Below are 15459 nucleotides of genomic sequence, written 5' to 3' on the forward strand. Positions count from 1 at the left end.
TTTGAAGAGATGACATCTCTATTATGTATGTCTTCAAATCACTTGCAGAATCTTACCCAAGAAAGCCATGAAACTGTTGTGGGGATAAATCTTTAAAAATCAACGTGGGAAGGGGGGATGTTTTCATATCCCATTCTGTACAGTACATACTTAACAATGCTTCTATCCACCAGTATCTTTCTTTCACCCTTCATTCTTCTGATCTTTTCTTACTGAACCAGAATCTTCTTTCTCATCTAGAAAAGTCTGTTCAGGCTCTTTACAGAATTTAAAGTGTCCTGTAAAATTGGTTTGCCTTTTCTCCTGGACAAATGGAACCAAAGCTGAGTTCTTTATTTTTTAGGATGCTTAAGAATACAGTCTTGCTTTTGGGCAGGAGTCAGATTTGCTTAAAGCTGTGACTTAGAAAAGTGATTTCCTTAGGACTGCATTGAGATCATCTGCTCAGTGCCCCCTGCCTGTGCACACCCAGGGCTGTGCTGAGTGGCATCAGGCTCCCTGCAGTGCATCCGGTGGCTCTGGTGCAGGTTGCCTAGGGACTGCTCTTGTGTGCTGGGCCAGCTGCAAAGCATCCCAAGCTCCTGCAGAGCTGCACAGTGTCAAATACAGCTCCATGCTATGCATCTCACTGTCCCTGTGGCCCCTGGAGGGTAAGCCTATGCAGTCAATAATGCTCAAAGAGCAGGTAAGCTAGTTAAGCCATGCAGAATATTGTGATGAGGAAGATGTTTATATGAAAAGGCAAAGTCTCTGAGTGACAGCCGAGTCCTGCATTGGTCATAGTAACAATTCCTTCTCTTCAGTTCTCTCTTGGGCTGTGTTCACGAGTAGAGAGTATATAATGTCTTAGGTGATAGAGGGTAATGCTGTGGGATCTATCATGTCTTAAGCCAGCAGGTGCAGGGCTGGGGCTTATTTATTCCTGAGTGATTACTGCTCAAGTGCCTAGAGATTGAGAAGAACATGCCCACTTCCACTCCAGTGCAGCCCTGCACTGATCCAGTGATACATGTTCTCCATGTAACCGACTCCACAGATTACCTCATTAGACACATCCAAGAAGGCAGTGACTTCAGGATCCTGGGAGATCAAGCTTTCATTTGGAGCTGGCCAAAGGTGCCTGTCTGGATGAGGAGTGAAGCTTCCTGGCAGGATGAAACAGGCTGTAATTTAACATCAGGCTTGGGGAGGAACTGGTTTCATTTCAGCCGAAACTCTGTGCCAGAGCAAGCAGCGTACATCAAACCACAAACTTGACTTTCTGGTGTTGAGCAGGAAGTTCACAGGAGCGCCTTTGCCAAAACCACAACTGCTGTCAGAGCGTTTCAGTTCTGCGACAGGTAATCACTAAAAGGCATGAAGCAATTTCAGAGGAAGTGGCTGGGCCAAGAAGGTGTCTGAGTCCTGCCAGGCTCTAAGGAAGCCTGGGAGGTCTGCTTCCCAGTGCAGCCCTAATTTGGGCATTGCACTGGTGCTATTCATCATTCTTTTCCTATGATAAGGGCTGTGATGGGCCTGAGTGACTGGAAAATTTAAGTGGGTTTGTGCTTAATGAAGCCAGCTGTTTGTGTAGTGGTGCTCCTAGTAATGGGAGAGAAACCAGACCCATGGGTCTGGTACCATCCCTGTGGGAGATGCCTTGAAATTGGAAGGGTCCCAGAGCATTGCTACTGACCCCAGGAACAAATGGAAATATTGGAAGCTTCGTCAAAATACAAATCACAATGAAAAAGCTACAGGCAGTGAGAAAATCCTTGGTATCTAAGGTGTGTTTTGGGGTGTTCCCCATCCCTGGGAGCACACGCTGAAGTTTCACCCTAGTTTTCTGTACCTTCAGCTTTGTTCCTTCCCACTCACACAGTAGGACGTCCTATCTGGATCTGTAATGTTTATCTCAGCTCCGGGTAGTAATTCCTGTGCTCCTCAGGAAGATCAGCCCTGAACCTATGCAACCAGAGCACTGGCAATGCATGTTAGATGGTACTTTTAGTATTGCAAGGATCTCTTCCAAATCTGATGTGCATGGTATCTGTAACAGCTGTATCTGGTTTTCTGTTTGTTGTTGAATTTCCTTGTTCACATGTCCCCGGGGGCAATGATGCTGAGAGCAGCTCCAGCTCAATCCAGAGTGAAAAATATAATGCAGATCTCCCAGCTGTAAGTGACAAAATGCAATGCAAATCTCCAAGCTGTTAGTGATAAGATGCCAAAGTGCAGCTGCAAGGCAGTATCCGGCAGTAATGGCACAGTGCTGTAGCACATAAACAGGAAGCCAAGGCAAGCGAGCAGCATCCACTCAACCACATAGTAAGGCCAGGGACAAAGAGCTGATGTTGTTTGAAAGGATGAGTTGAATCCACCTTTGAGGTTCCCTCTTTCTAAGCTCATTCTCAGGGCTGAGTACCCATGAGAAAAATATAGCCCCTGCTATGGGATGACTCCATCCCTTCCCAGGGGTACTATAACTCCTCCATCTGAAAATGAGTTTTCTCTCTTAGAGTGTCATAGTGGAGACTTGTTAATGTAAAAATGCAGTACCAAATTATATCTAGGGAAAGTACAGTAATAAGGGGCAGGCCCCTTTGACCTATAGTCTGTGATGCCTGAAGCTATCTTCAGTATCCACATACAGGCCTCTCTCTTTCCATTTTTTTTCTCCCTCATGTAGGCTCAGCAGAAGAGTCAAAATACATTCCTGCAGCCTTTCAGATGGCTTGCAGAGCATCCTTCCTGTGCCAGCAGGCATGGGAGGAGCTGTGACCTGTGCCGGGTGCTTGCACATGCCCCAACCCCTGCTTTGCTCCCTCCTGTCACCTTCCAGCAGCTGCCTCTTGCTCTGTATTTTCATAATGCTCCCAGTAACAGGTGAAGGGGCTGTAGTCAAACCCCACAAACTCCTTGTCTGATGCCTACCATCTTACCCGTGCCTGTGCCTCCCAAAAGCACGTTAGTAATCTCAGATACAGGGTTTGATTTTCTGGGTGGTCTTGTGTGGAGCCAGGAGTCAGACTTGGTGATCCTTGTTGGGTCTCCTCCAACTTGAGATATTCTATGGCTCTGAGATCTAGCTTTGGGCTCCTCTGCTTTCCCTGAGCACAGCAGCCACGTTGCAGAGCTGACTGTGCTCCAACACCACTGTCAATCACAGTGTCCGGGGCAACACCCCCAACACAGCAATCCAACATAAGGTTTTTGGTATCTGTCCAGTTGGCTTTCTCCAGCTGCACTGAAGCTCTTCTTGTATCCCACCATTCTTAAAATCTAGCTATGAAAGAGCTTAGAGGGCCCAGAGCAGCAGTGCCATTGGGAGAGCCGCAGCCCTGTGTGACACGTGTCACTACCTGAACCATGTGCACAGCATGGTATCCTACCACTGGGGAAGAGGCTGCTCCACTTGAAAGTCTCAAATCTGGCTCAAGCAAAAAGCTTCAGAAGCTCAGTCAGTCTTAGGGCAAAGGACCTAAAATGTAGCAGACTCTGCCAGTGCTGCTGTCAGGGAAAGGGGCAGGATGGGGAGCAGCCCTGGGGCTGAAATTCAGGCTGAGTTGAGGCTCCTCCCAGCAATTGGCACACTCCTGGCAATGAGAAACAGCTGTAAGCAAGCACTGCTCTTTGAGACTGAACCAGCAAAAATGAGGTAACAACATGCAAGGCATAAAAAGAAAAGGAGAGCAGGCAGTGCCCCACCTGCAGCTCCTGTCTGCACAACAACCTTCAGTTTTGATGCCATTTGTAGATAAAGGCATCGCAGGAAGGAAAACCATCTACTTCCTTACTGAAACAACAAAGGCAAATCCGACAGGAGCAAAACCTGCTTAGCTGATTACAAAGCATTTAGAAGTTGTAAAACCTTACCTTGGCACGAATGAGCTGCTTTGGGCTCAGAAAGCAGATTTGGGTTCTGGCTTTCTGCCACCAACTCGTAATTGCAAAGAGTGTCAGCCAAACTAAAATTGTCTCTTGGATGGAGAGAGACCCAAAACAAAGTCAAACAGAGCCCTTTGTAAGTATTGCTGCCCAGATCCTGGCAAGATCCTATTTCCTTGAGTCCTAATGACATTCTGGGCTGGTGTAAGCTTATTAATGGCTGTAGAGTACTTAAATAGAAAAAAAAGAAAAAAAGAAAAAAAAAAAAAGAAAAAAAGAAACAAAAGTAAAATAAGAACTAGATTAAAGCACTGAGTTTGGTTCTGAGGAAGCTGGAAGTTGGTCCTATTCAATGCATGTTTTATTATCCAGATACTTTCCTCCTCCTCGCTGCAGCTTGAGCACATGCACTAAAAGAAGCAGGTTACCAGGTGATTCCCATGAAAGAGATGAAGCCCAACCTGAGCCTGAGGTGAAGTCACTGAACTGAGCCCTCAAAGCCCCTCCAGGCTCTGAGGGATGAGTTTGGTCGGGGGCTGTGGGTCCATAAGGGCAGCCCCAGTGCTGTGGGAGCACTGCCAATGCCTTTCCAAAAAAGCAAAGGGAGAAAGCAAATTTGGAGTGGTCATCTGAAAAGACAGTGCCCTTCTGCTTGTGTTTTTGTGCCATGCGTGCACATTTCAAGACTAAGCTCTTGCAAGGGGACTCTGGTTGCCTGTGTTGGTTGACCTGACAAAGAGCAGGAGGATGAACTGAAGAGACCGATGGCTATCTCCAAAAGCAGGTTGCATCTCACGGAATGGCTTAGATTGTAAGGGACCTCAAAGATCACTGAATTCCAGCCTCACTGCCATGGCTACAGCTGCCCCCAACAGATCAAGCTGCCCAGGGCCCCATCCACCCCTGCTTTGAGCACCCTAGGGATGCTTGTGGCCATCTCAGTGGTTTGTGGTGCATCCATGATGTCCCAGTGAAGCTGCTCAGCTGTCACCAACCCCTCCTGTGTTGTGGAAGACATTTTGGCAAAGGGGCTCTGAGCTTAGCTCTGCCAGTTGGCCTTGAGGGCCATTAACAACCAGCCCCGATTGGGGTTATTTATTCATTAATTTGCTGCTAATGCAGCCCTAAATGGTGGAAATCTCTGTACTAATAGATGCTCTGGAAGAGATTTGCAGCCAGGCACAGGTCTTATCTCTAATTATGTGTCTGGCTGAGCTGCATCTGGCTCCGGGGATGTCTGGTTGTATTTGGCTCCTGGAGCTTCTCTTGAAACCCACTGGGACCCCGGGCTGAGAGCAGTGCCAATTAATACCCACCAGAGGGAGAGGCAGCCGTGCCGTCTGGCTGCAGGCGAGGGGGAGCCGCCCCATGGGGAGCAGCAGCCTCGGGCATCCATGTGATGCCACAGGGATACAGAAATGGGGTCGGTGGGGCTGGGAAGGAGGCGGTTCTGTGAGAAGAGTAGGAGAAAATTGAAAGAAATGGGGGGAAATACACAAGCAGGCTGGATTTTGAAAGTGCCTCCTTTGTGAAATGCCATACCCATGTTGTTGCAACGTTTCCAGGCATCTTGTTTTTTTTTTCCCCCGAAGGAGCTATTTGCATTTAAAGAAGCTGACTGCAAGTGTGTGTGTGTGTGTGTGTGTGGTGGGGGGGGCAACACAAAATATCACATGAAATGAGCAGAGTAACAGTTTTTTAAATGGGAATGCAGCCCTTCCATCACCCCTCCAGGCCACCAGGTCTCTGCAGCCTGGGTTCGTTGGGGTGAAGGCAGCTGGGTGAAATCACTCCTAATTTGCTCTCATTTTCTCTTCTGCTGACGCGTATTTTGCTTCTGTTTTGAGGCTTAGGAAGCCCTGGTTCACCCCATCCTCCAGGGCTGCTCTCTGGGGCTGAGGGTGCAAGGAGGGTGGCTGGGGACCAGCTGGGGTCACTGCATAGCCAGGTGCCAGCTGTCATCCCTCGTCCCACACCGTCATCCCGAGCAGGGTGTCCCCATTGCGGGGGCATTGCTCCCCTTTGCCATCTCCATCGCTTTGCAGCTCCGCATCCTGCTCTCCTGTTGCTCAGAGATGTGGAGGCAGTTGCTAAGAGACACCGAAACGTCAGTATCTGGCCCTCAAGGAAAAAAAAAAAAAAATAGAGAGAGAAAGAGAGAGACAAGGGAGGACGAGGAGGAGGAGGGGAGGAAGGAGGTGGGGAAAGACCTGCTCTGATTACCAGGCTCGGCAGCAGCCTTGGCTGCAGGAGCCGCTCGCCCAACTTGACGGACCCCCGTCTCACCGCCCAAGCCCAGTGGCTGCTGAGCTGAGCCCCGCTTGTCTCCAGGCAGCGTGAGTACCCGGGGACCCCGCTGTCCCCCGGCACTATTGTAGGGATTGGCGGCTGTGGCAGGGAAGGAGGGCGGCAGGGGCGGTGGTTTCCCCTGCACAATGGGTGAGATGGGGAAAGAATGGAGCCGGGGAGGGCATGGGCGTGCTGGGTGAGGGAGGAAGGAGCTAAGATGGCCAGGCAGTGGGGGCAGAGCAGGCCGGCAGTGGGGCTGCCAGGGCGAGGGATGCTGTGCACTAGGAGGGGGCTATCCCTGCGGGGGCTGGCAAAAAAAGGCATCCCTGGCAGCAGGCAGAGCGTTGATGGTGGGGACCCCCCTTGCTCTGCTAGGATAAGCCAAGCTGAGTCGGTGGGGCTGGGCCCTCCATTTGGCTAAAAGCACGGGGGCTGGACAAGGAGGGGCATAGATGTGTGGGGATGGTGTGGACGCCCAGCAGGGCTTGCTGCTAGCTTGGGTTTCTCTCACCCCTCTTTTCCGCAGGCAGCTGCAAGCAGCTTACATTGCCCCTCTGGGGAGGCTCAGTGGGCCCCGAATGTCTGTGGGATGCCCTAAGCGTCGCTTTGCTAGCTCAGAGCCTGGGTGCGGTCCCAACTGCTTCCTCCACTACTGCCAGTAGACTTTGTTGGGTGACCCTTTCACCGGCCGGGATGGCCTCCACGTTGTGACGGGCAGAGGATGCCGTTGCGGTGCAGCCAGCGGGCTGTCCCCGCACTGCGGCCTGCTGGCATGGCACATTCCAGGCTCTGAGATGGGCCCGGGGGCAGGCCGCCAGCCCGCCATGCTGCTGGGCCCCTGGCTGGTGGCGGTGGTGGCGGTGGTGGCGGCGGGTGCCGGGGCGGGCTGCCCGGTGCTGTGCACGTGCCGTGGGCAGGCGGTGGACTGCAGCGGGCAGCGGCTCTTCTCAGTGCCCGCCGAGCTGCCCTTAGACACTGGCAACCTCAGCCTGGCTCATAACCGCATCGCCAGCATCCCGCTGGGCTACCTGGCCTGCTACGCCCAGCTGCGTGTCCTCGACCTGCGCAACAACTCGCTGGCCACCCTGCCTGCCAGGCTGTTCCTGGGCGCCCGCCGCCTCACCCACCTGGACCTCAGCTACAACAACTTCAGCCTGGTGACGGCCGACATGTTCCTAGAGGCCAGCGAGCTGCTGCGCCTCGACCTCAGCCACAACCCCTGGCTGTGCACGGTGCACCCCAGGGCCTTCCGCGGGCTGGCACAGCTGCGGGAGCTGGACCTCAGCTATGGGGGGCTGTCAGCCCTCAGCATGGATGCGTTGGAGGGGCTGACAGGGTTGGTGACCCTCCGGATCGGCGGCAACCCCTGGGTATGTGGCTGTGCAATGGAGCCCTTCCTCAAGTGGCTGAAGAGCCGCATCCAGCTCTGCACATCAGGTAGGTGGCCCGGACATCACCCCCGCATCCCCACCATCCCCGGCATCCCCCATGCCGATCACTAACATCACTCTCCCGGCAGATTCACAGCTGGCCAAGTGCCAGGCTCCCCCGGAGGTGAAGGAGGTGCCCCTCTTCTCACTGACGGAGGAGAGCTTCAAGGCGTGTCACCTCACCCTGACGCTGGACGACTATCTCTTCATCGCCTTTGTGGGCTTCGTGGTCTCCATTGCATCGGTGGCCACCAACTTCCTGCTGGGCATCACGGCCAACTGCTGTCACCGCTGGAGCAAAGCCAGCGAGGACGAGGAGGTTTAGGTACGGCTGGGGAGGCTGGGATGGGGGCTCACCCCTCTGCCCCCAGCCAACCTAGCCTCCCCTGCTCCCCGCCCCAGCCCCACTGCCTGGCGCGGACACTGTGCCTTGTCCTGGTCCCCTCCCGCTGTCCCCTGTGCCTGGTTGTTGTGGGGAGACAGGGGAACAGTTCCTCTTCTTTTGCCCCAAAATGGGGGATTTTCACTCTGGCTGGTGCCCCCCGTCACCGCCATGAAGCCGGGCTGAGCTTGGAGCCCCAGCTACTGGGAAAGTGGAGGCAGTAGCGGGGTGGGCGCAGGCCAGGAGCTGGGGGAGACACCACAGGGGCTGCAGCCGGAGCAAACCCCATGTGGGAAAGAACCCCAAAAGCAGCACGTGCCTTGGGGGATACTGGTGCCCACTGTCTGGGGAGAAAACCATGGAAATCACCACTTTCAGCCCAGAAACAGCACTGGTGGAGCATGAGCCTGGCAGCCTCCAGTTCCCCAGACCCAGCCTGTTCTCTGCAGCTAAGGGCCAAGCCCAGGACACGGCAATCATAAGGGACAGCCCCAGGTGCTGGTGACACTTGCCACAACTCGGACATGCAGACAGGACCAGGGCCACGTGCCTGCTTTTGGGACAAGTGCTGAAGCCCCGTGAGCATCTCCTGGGTAGCTTTCACCAGCCACTTCCTGCTCCTTCCCCTTCTCCGCCCAAGTTTTGTACAGGTTTTGGGCCATACCTGGTGCCCAGCCTGGTCACACAGCTTGGGGAACTGCAATTCGGAGGCAAAAGGAACTCCAAAGAAATGAAAAAAGGAAAACCCACAAAGCCACTGGCCTGTCTGTCCAAGCAGGGTGGCCGCTGCTCTCATCTGTGTTTTAAGCTGTCTTTGTGGCCATCCCTGCAGCACATAGGGCTGAGGACTGACACTTTCACTCCAGCTGTAAAATGCCCATGGTAACGTAGCACTTTGCTGCCAAGAAACGTTTGCTCCCATCTTTGCCCTCCAGGGGACTCTGCTTAGGACAGCCTTCCCCCCCCCCTTATACCCTCTGTGGAGCCATCCTCCTGCCAGATGCATCCCAAGGAGGGGCCTTCTGTGAGCTGTTCAGTTTTCTCACTGTGTTTCCCATGCGTGTAGCTGGAGTGTAGACGTGTATATTTATATACAAACCAACCAAAACAAAACCAAAACCACAAGAAAAAAGAAAAATGGGAAAAAATAAAGCAGCTTCTGGCTTGATGACCCCACTCCCATGCTGAGCCACGAGCCACGATGGCTGGGTGCACATCGCAGCAGTCCCTGTGCTGTGGATCCATGGCCACACTGTGAGGCTGAACCTCTGGCAGTGTTGCAGCTCCAGGCTGCACCCCACAAGCACCATGCCTGTAGGAAAGCAGAGCCTACCTGTGTTGTTTCCTGGGATAGGGGTACTCGGGATCCCTTTTTACTTTCTATTCTTTCTTTTTTTGCTAAGTCTTCTCTCTCCCCACCAAAGCAGCCTCTGGAGACCATGGACAAAACGTGCATTTCCTCCGGCAGTTCCTGACCCCGCTATTGGGCGATAGAGGAGAAAGTGTAAATGCTAAGCTCCCAGTATCCATGAATTCAACCAGATCCACTTTCTGCCTTTCTGAAGCAAAAGGGCCTACCCTCGCACTTCGCCTTCCTGCATGGGGTGGGCAGGGGACCGAGGATGTTGATTGTCTGCCACTTCTGTCCAACAGCAGCTGGTGCTGGTGCCCGGCTCTGGGTGCTGGGTCTCCACACCGCTGCCCCTGCGTCATGGCCATATTCTGTCCTGCAGCTTGGGGAGTGCAGGGTGTGGGGGCAGCTGCCAGCCTCCTCCTGTCCTCTCCTTCCCTCATCTTTTTCCCTTCCATTTCCTCTTTCCTTCTCTCCCATTCTCTCTTTTCCTCTCCTGTCTATTTCTTTCTCTTTCCCCCTTTCCCCTCTCCTCCCCCTTTCCCTGCGCTATGCCTAGCACTGCCAGACAGGGAAGGAGAAGGGGGAATCGTCGAGTTTGAGCCCCCTGGACTTTGTACAGAGCACATTTTATAAACGTGTACTTTTGTAACAGTGAGCACTTTTTCAGAGCTGAACCTCAATAATAAAGAGCACCACTGCAGCCTGAGTCAGGGTCTGGGTGGGCACATGGGCGCGCGGCACCAGGGACATGCAGGGCCAGCCGGGAAGGAGGTGGAAAACAACCTGCAGAAGGCATCAGCCGTGTTTTCCCCTCCCTGCGCTTCCTGTTATTCCTCCGGCAGCACCTCCCGGTGTGCAGGGCCCAGCTGCCAGTGGTCAGGTCACTGCAGTGTCACCCGGCTCCCCGGGACAGCCGGGCCCCTCAGACGAGGACCACAGGGCTGTTCCTACGTGCTGGGGCCCAAAGGTCGGGCAGCAGCTGTGCTGCGTCCTGTCAGCACACATTGCTCTGGGGACAACACTGCTAGCTGGTGGCAGCCTCAGTGCTGGCATACCTTCCCCACTGCCTGCCCCACGGCTACACGTCTGGCAGGGGGTGACTCTGGACAGGACCACCCTATGCACCAGGGACTGGCAACACCCAGCTCAACTACTGCAGGGTGCTGGGTGCTCCCCTGTGGGCCCTCCTGTCCTGCTGTGCCCAGACAGCCACTGATACCTCCTGTCAACCAGACACTGCCCATCCATCCTTCCATCCACGTTTCCAGTGTCCCTGCCCATGTACCCACCTCTCAATCCCTCCCTCCATCCCTCCACTCAGCCATCCATCTCTCCAGCCATCTGCTTGTCCATCCTTGCATCACTCCCTACACTCCTCCCATCCCCCTATTGATGAATCCGTCTTTCCAGCTCTCCCAACCTATTTCCACTCTTTCAAACTCACCCTCCCCCCCCCCCCATTACTTCTAAAATATGCCCTTCCAAAGCCCATAGGTCTTCCCAAGCCCTTTTTTCTGCTAACACAGACCCCAAAGACTGCCCAATGCAGACACAAATTCTGGGTAGTGGTTTGCAACATCATGTGATGTGGACAAAACAGGGCAAACCAGGACCAAAATTTCCCCCTTGCTGTCTCCTCTAAGGCAGAGTGGAAGAAAGCAGACATTTCTCACCTGGTAATTATTTTCTTGTCTGTTTCTAAGTTGTGAGGTCTGCTGAGACCTCCTCTGCTCAGTGATTAAGCGCACGTCTGACAAATCCACATTTCCAGCACAAATCAGGGCTGCCCCCACCCCACCGCGGTGCTGGGCCCCCCACCTGGGGCTGCAGGCAAAGCAGGATCCCCTCTGTTCCACCGTTTGCTTTGGGGAGGAAAGCGTGAAAGCGTCAACAAGGAGGTGACTTCAAAGGCAAACCAGGACACCTGGGGACATCAGCCAGCTTAGCGCGCTGTGAGATTATTTTTGCACCCCCAGCGAGATGTGGGGCTGAGCCTCCCAGTTGGAATGAGCTGAGAGGCTCCTGGGGCTGCTGTCCCCATCCCCTCCCATCCCTGATGCTTAATCCATCAGCCCTATCTCACTGCTGCAGCCTGTGTGTGCATTTGGCTCAACCTCATGAGGAATAACCTTTCTGCCAAAGCTTCATCCACGCTGTGTATGACTCGGGGTCAACCAGCCCCCCATGCCTGCACCTCCACTGCAGGAATGGGCTGCAGCAAGTCACAGCATCACTTTTTGGGGTGTGCATCTGACCCAAATCCACTCCGCTCCCTGGTACTTCCAAAGAATGCTCCTGACCGCACAGGGATCCAGCAGGAATTCCCATCCCCCTCACTGTGTGTCCCTCCGTCCCCCTCTATCTTCCCTCCTCATCTTTCCTACACTGCCTTTCCCCCAGCACTGCTGCAGGAAGGCAACACCTTCCTTATCTCCTTCCGACGGTCGGTCCGAGCCCGCTGCCCCTTCCCCCTCTCCGGCCTTGTTTTTCTGAAGTGTCCCTGCATTTCCCCCCAGAGACTCCTCAACTGAACATTTCCCTCCTCCAAGGGAAAGGGAAATCTCCAAAAGCCGGATAGAAAGTCCGCAGTTCCCGTCTCCGCTGGCAGGACGCCCTGCATCGATTTCCGCACCCGGACACCCTGCCCAGGAGGAAGCTGCCCCTGCTGGGCTCCAAAACTGAGCCCCAGTGTCCCCCTTCCCTGACAGTTTATTTAGGGCTGGTGGCTGGAGTGATGGATGGATGGATGGATGGATGGATGGATGGATGGATGGATGGATGGATGGATGGATGGAGGGGTGGAGGATGGGGGGTTGGGAGGGTGGATGGAGGGATGGATGATGAATGGATGGATGGATGGATGGAAGGTTGGATGGAGGGAGGGAGGAAGGGATGGAAGGGTGGATGAGCAGGAACCAGGGATCACTTTTTCTTGCGTTTTCCAAAAAAGTGAGGCTGAAAGGAATCCTGAATGTAAACACACTTCTCCCCCAAATTTCCCTTTGGGCTGTGGCCTCAGTTGCTGCATTTCGACCACCCTAATACCCCAGCTCTAAGCCCAAGAGAGAAACCAAGGGGAAACCCCAAACAGCCCCAGCCAGGGTTCAGAGAGCTGCCATAGACTGCCCTCACAGCTTGCACTCTCTTTGCACCCTGCTTTATCCAAACCACAGCTCCAAGGCCACCTCCTCTATTAACTTCGCTGAGACAAAGGGCCTTCCCCAAGGGGGGATATGTGTGGCTGGGCTGGAGCCCAAAATGATGCCGTGGCAATGGGAAGGTCAACACAATCCCCCCAGCCCCACCGCCAAACAACGGGAAGCTCCATAAGGAACCCAGTAATGATCCTGCATCCTTTCCAAGTGGGAACAAAAGCTGAGGAGACAGGATAGTTAATCGTGAGTAAATGAAGGATGCAAATAGCAAATAGGGTGAAGATTTATTTAAAGCAAAGGTTCAGGAAGCGTCTGGGGCTGGAGATGGAAGCGAGAGGAGCGTGTTTTGGTGGCTCATCAAAATCCCGGACTATCGTGGGCCATTGTCCTGCCTGGCGCCAGGGGAGGGTGAGGAAGGACAGGGCTGGGGATAGGAAAGGCACAGGCCCATGGCAGCTCCATGCCCATGCTGAGCTGGGGGCAGTGGTGGCCGGGCTGGGGTGATGCCCCATGGCTCTGTGGGCATCACAACCCTGAGGTGAGTCACCCAGGGTGGATCTGGCCTCAGATAAGGGTAAAAACCTGAAAAAGGGATTTGATAGGAGAGGACCTGATGCAATCAGGCACTCAGTGAGCTCCCACCCTGTGATCAGGGCAATCTGGGGAGATGGGGACTTCATCTGGTATTCCCCTGGGTTCTGAGGTGCACAGAAATGCTGCTGTGTGTGTGCACACCCCCTAACCCTCCCCAGACCAGTACAGCCCCCACCCGTCTCCATCACCACCCCCCCCAGGAACCACACACACCCTATTCCTTTATGTTTTTTTGTAACCAAAATTCATTTATTTGTCAGAAATCCCACAGCTTGGCCGTGCCCCTGCCCAAACCCCCCCCCAGGGGACAAGGGGAGCCCACCCAGCCCATGCTTCAGTTTCCCCCCCACACCTCCCACAAGCAGGGACAGGGCTCCCCAAAGCAAGCCAGGCTCTGGGGCACCGAGAGGAGTGGAGGGGGGGTCCCTATGTGTGCAGGGGCCGCCCCCAAGGAGACCAGCTCGGGGGGCTGCCAGGGAGTGGGGCTTCAGGAGCGGAAGAGCGTCTCCTGGGTGGCAGGGTCCAGTTTGCCCCCCATAGCCAGGGCCCCCTTGCCGCCAGGGGGGTGGCTGTGCCCCGAGGAGAAGCTGCCTGAGCGCTCAGCCCCGGGACCGGGGGGTCGGCAGCAGAGCAGCGCAGCACAGGCACGGCGGAAATGGGGGTCGAAGAAGGCGTAGAGGAAGGGGTTGAGGCAGCTGTTGATGTAGGCGATGCCGGTGCAGTAGGGATGGAAGTTGTTGAGGAAGGCGTGCAGGCCACAGGACCAGGGCAGCACCTCCAGGTCCATCAGGACATAGAGGGTCTTGACCAGGTGGAAGGGCAACCAGCAGCCACCGAACGCAGCCACCAGCACGGCGATGATGGTCAGCAGCCGCTTGCGCTTGCGGGGCCCCTCGGCCCGCTCACGGCGAAAGTGGGTGGCCACGGTGCGGGCGATGAAGAAGTAGCAGGTCAGCATGACAGCAAAGGGGGCCACGAAGCCCAGCAGTGTTGAGGAGAGCCCCAGCCCCACCTCCCAGGCAGCCTCAGTCCCCGGTGCTGCCAGGCCCCCATAGTCCATGTAGCAGGTGACCTTGGTGTCCCCCCCCAGCGCAGCCGCCTGCCGCAGCACCAGGGCCGGCAGGGCCAGCAGGGCCGCCAGCACCCACAGTGCCACGGTGGCCAGCAGCCCGCTCACCCGTGAGCGCAGCTTGGCCGTGGCCAGCGGCCGCACGATGGCCAGGTAGCGGTCGAAGCTGAGCCCTGTCAGGCAGAAGACGCTGGCATACATGTTGACGAAGACCAGGTAGCTGCTGACCTTGCAGGCGGCCGTGCCAAAGGGCCAGTGGTAGCCCAGCCAGGCGTAGGCGGCCCACAGCGGCAGCGTGACCACGAAGGTGAGGTCGGCAGCAGCCAGGTTGGCGATGAAGGTGTCAGCTGAGCGCCGCCGCTCCCGCCCGCCCTTGAAGATGGTCCAGAGCACCAGGCCATTGCCCGCCGTGCCCAGCAGGAAGACCAGCAGGTAGATGGTGGGCAGCAGGGCCAGCGACAGGCCCCACTCTTCATACTCGCAGTCGGTCTCATTGTCCCCTTCGGTGTAGGTGTACGCAATCTCCTCCATGCCGCCGGCCGGGCTCGGTGCAGCTCAGCTCATCCCCAGGCTCACCGCCGACCTCCTCCAGCCCTCTGAGCCCAGCCCAGCGAATCCCACTGCATTACCTCCCCTTCCTCCCCGCCCTCCGCCCCCCTCCTCCTCAGTAGGATGGACAGGATGGGGGAGCCCCGTGGGAAATTTCACAGCTCCCCCCCCCACCTCCCATCTGGCTCTCACCCAGGTGTCAACACATCAGCCCAACAGATAACCCCAACCCCACTCCCCCCGCCCCCCCGCACCAGGGCTCGGTGCTGCAGCCCAAGAGCCAGGCGTGGGTCTGCCGCCCTGCAGGGACCTGGAAATTGGATTTCACATTTGGCATTTTGCACTGGGGCTGCTGCACCTGGGATGGCTGCATTTTGCATTTGTGACTTTGCACTTGGGACCTGGCACTTGATGCTTCGCACTCAGGTCTTGCATTTTGCATTTAAGGTCTGGCATTTTGCAGTCATGCATGGCACGGAGGGGGCCCAAATTGCCAGAGCCACACGCTGAGCACAGCGTGCCTGGGAGCCCATTGTGCGCTGACACCTTCCCATGAGCTAACAAAGCTGGAAAGTCACTTCCAAAGAAAGATCCACCGGGAGGGAGCAGGAGGAAGGCACTGCTGGGCTGCAAGACAGTGCTGTCCCACTGAGGCTCCGCTCTCATGATTGCAGCTTTTGGTTGAGAAGCTGCTGAAGGGATGCCAAGGTCTGTGGCTGATAAGCCGCCAGCCTCTGCTGGGCTGAGAGAGGCAAAGGGCTGAGCTTAGA

At 55.4% G+C, this 15459-nt stretch overlaps 2 protein-coding genes across 3 annotated transcripts; one reads left to right on the top strand and one right to left on the bottom strand.

Moving 5' to 3' along the window:
* The first annotated feature begins 6047 nt into the window (after window positions 1-6047).
* On the top strand, window positions 6048-10028 carry LRRC55 (leucine rich repeat containing 55). Of its 2 annotated transcripts, none has more exons than XM_072339065.1 (4): window positions 6048-6203; window positions 6683-7593; window positions 7676-7911; window positions 8347-10028. In XM_072339065.1, exons 2-3 carry the CDS (start codon window positions 6951-6953, stop codon window positions 7909-7911), a joined length of 879 nt encoding a protein of 292 aa, XP_072195166.1. In that variant the 5' UTR covers window positions 6048-6203; window positions 6683-6950; the 3' UTR covers window positions 8347-10028. The 2 variants fall into 2 exon arrangements, with proteins under 2 accessions (XP_072195166.1, XP_072195167.1); XM_072339066.1 differs by having other exon boundaries at window positions 9396-10028.
* Window positions 10029-13460: 3432 nt separating this feature from the next.
* On the bottom strand, window positions 13461-14721 carry APLNR (apelin receptor). Its single transcript, XM_072338640.1, has one exon. It carries the CDS (start codon window positions 14669-14671, stop codon window positions 13559-13561), a length of 1113 nt encoding a protein of 370 aa, XP_072194741.1. The 5' UTR covers window positions 14672-14721; the 3' UTR covers window positions 13461-13558.
* Between the last annotated feature and the right edge of the window lie 738 nt (window positions 14722-15459).

The sequence above is a fragment of the Excalfactoria chinensis genome, chromosome 5 (genome assembly GCF_039878825.1).
Source record: "Excalfactoria chinensis isolate bCotChi1 chromosome 5, bCotChi1.hap2, whole genome shotgun sequence".
Classification (NCBI taxonomy): Eukaryota; Metazoa; Chordata; class Aves; order Galliformes; family Phasianidae; genus Excalfactoria; species Excalfactoria chinensis.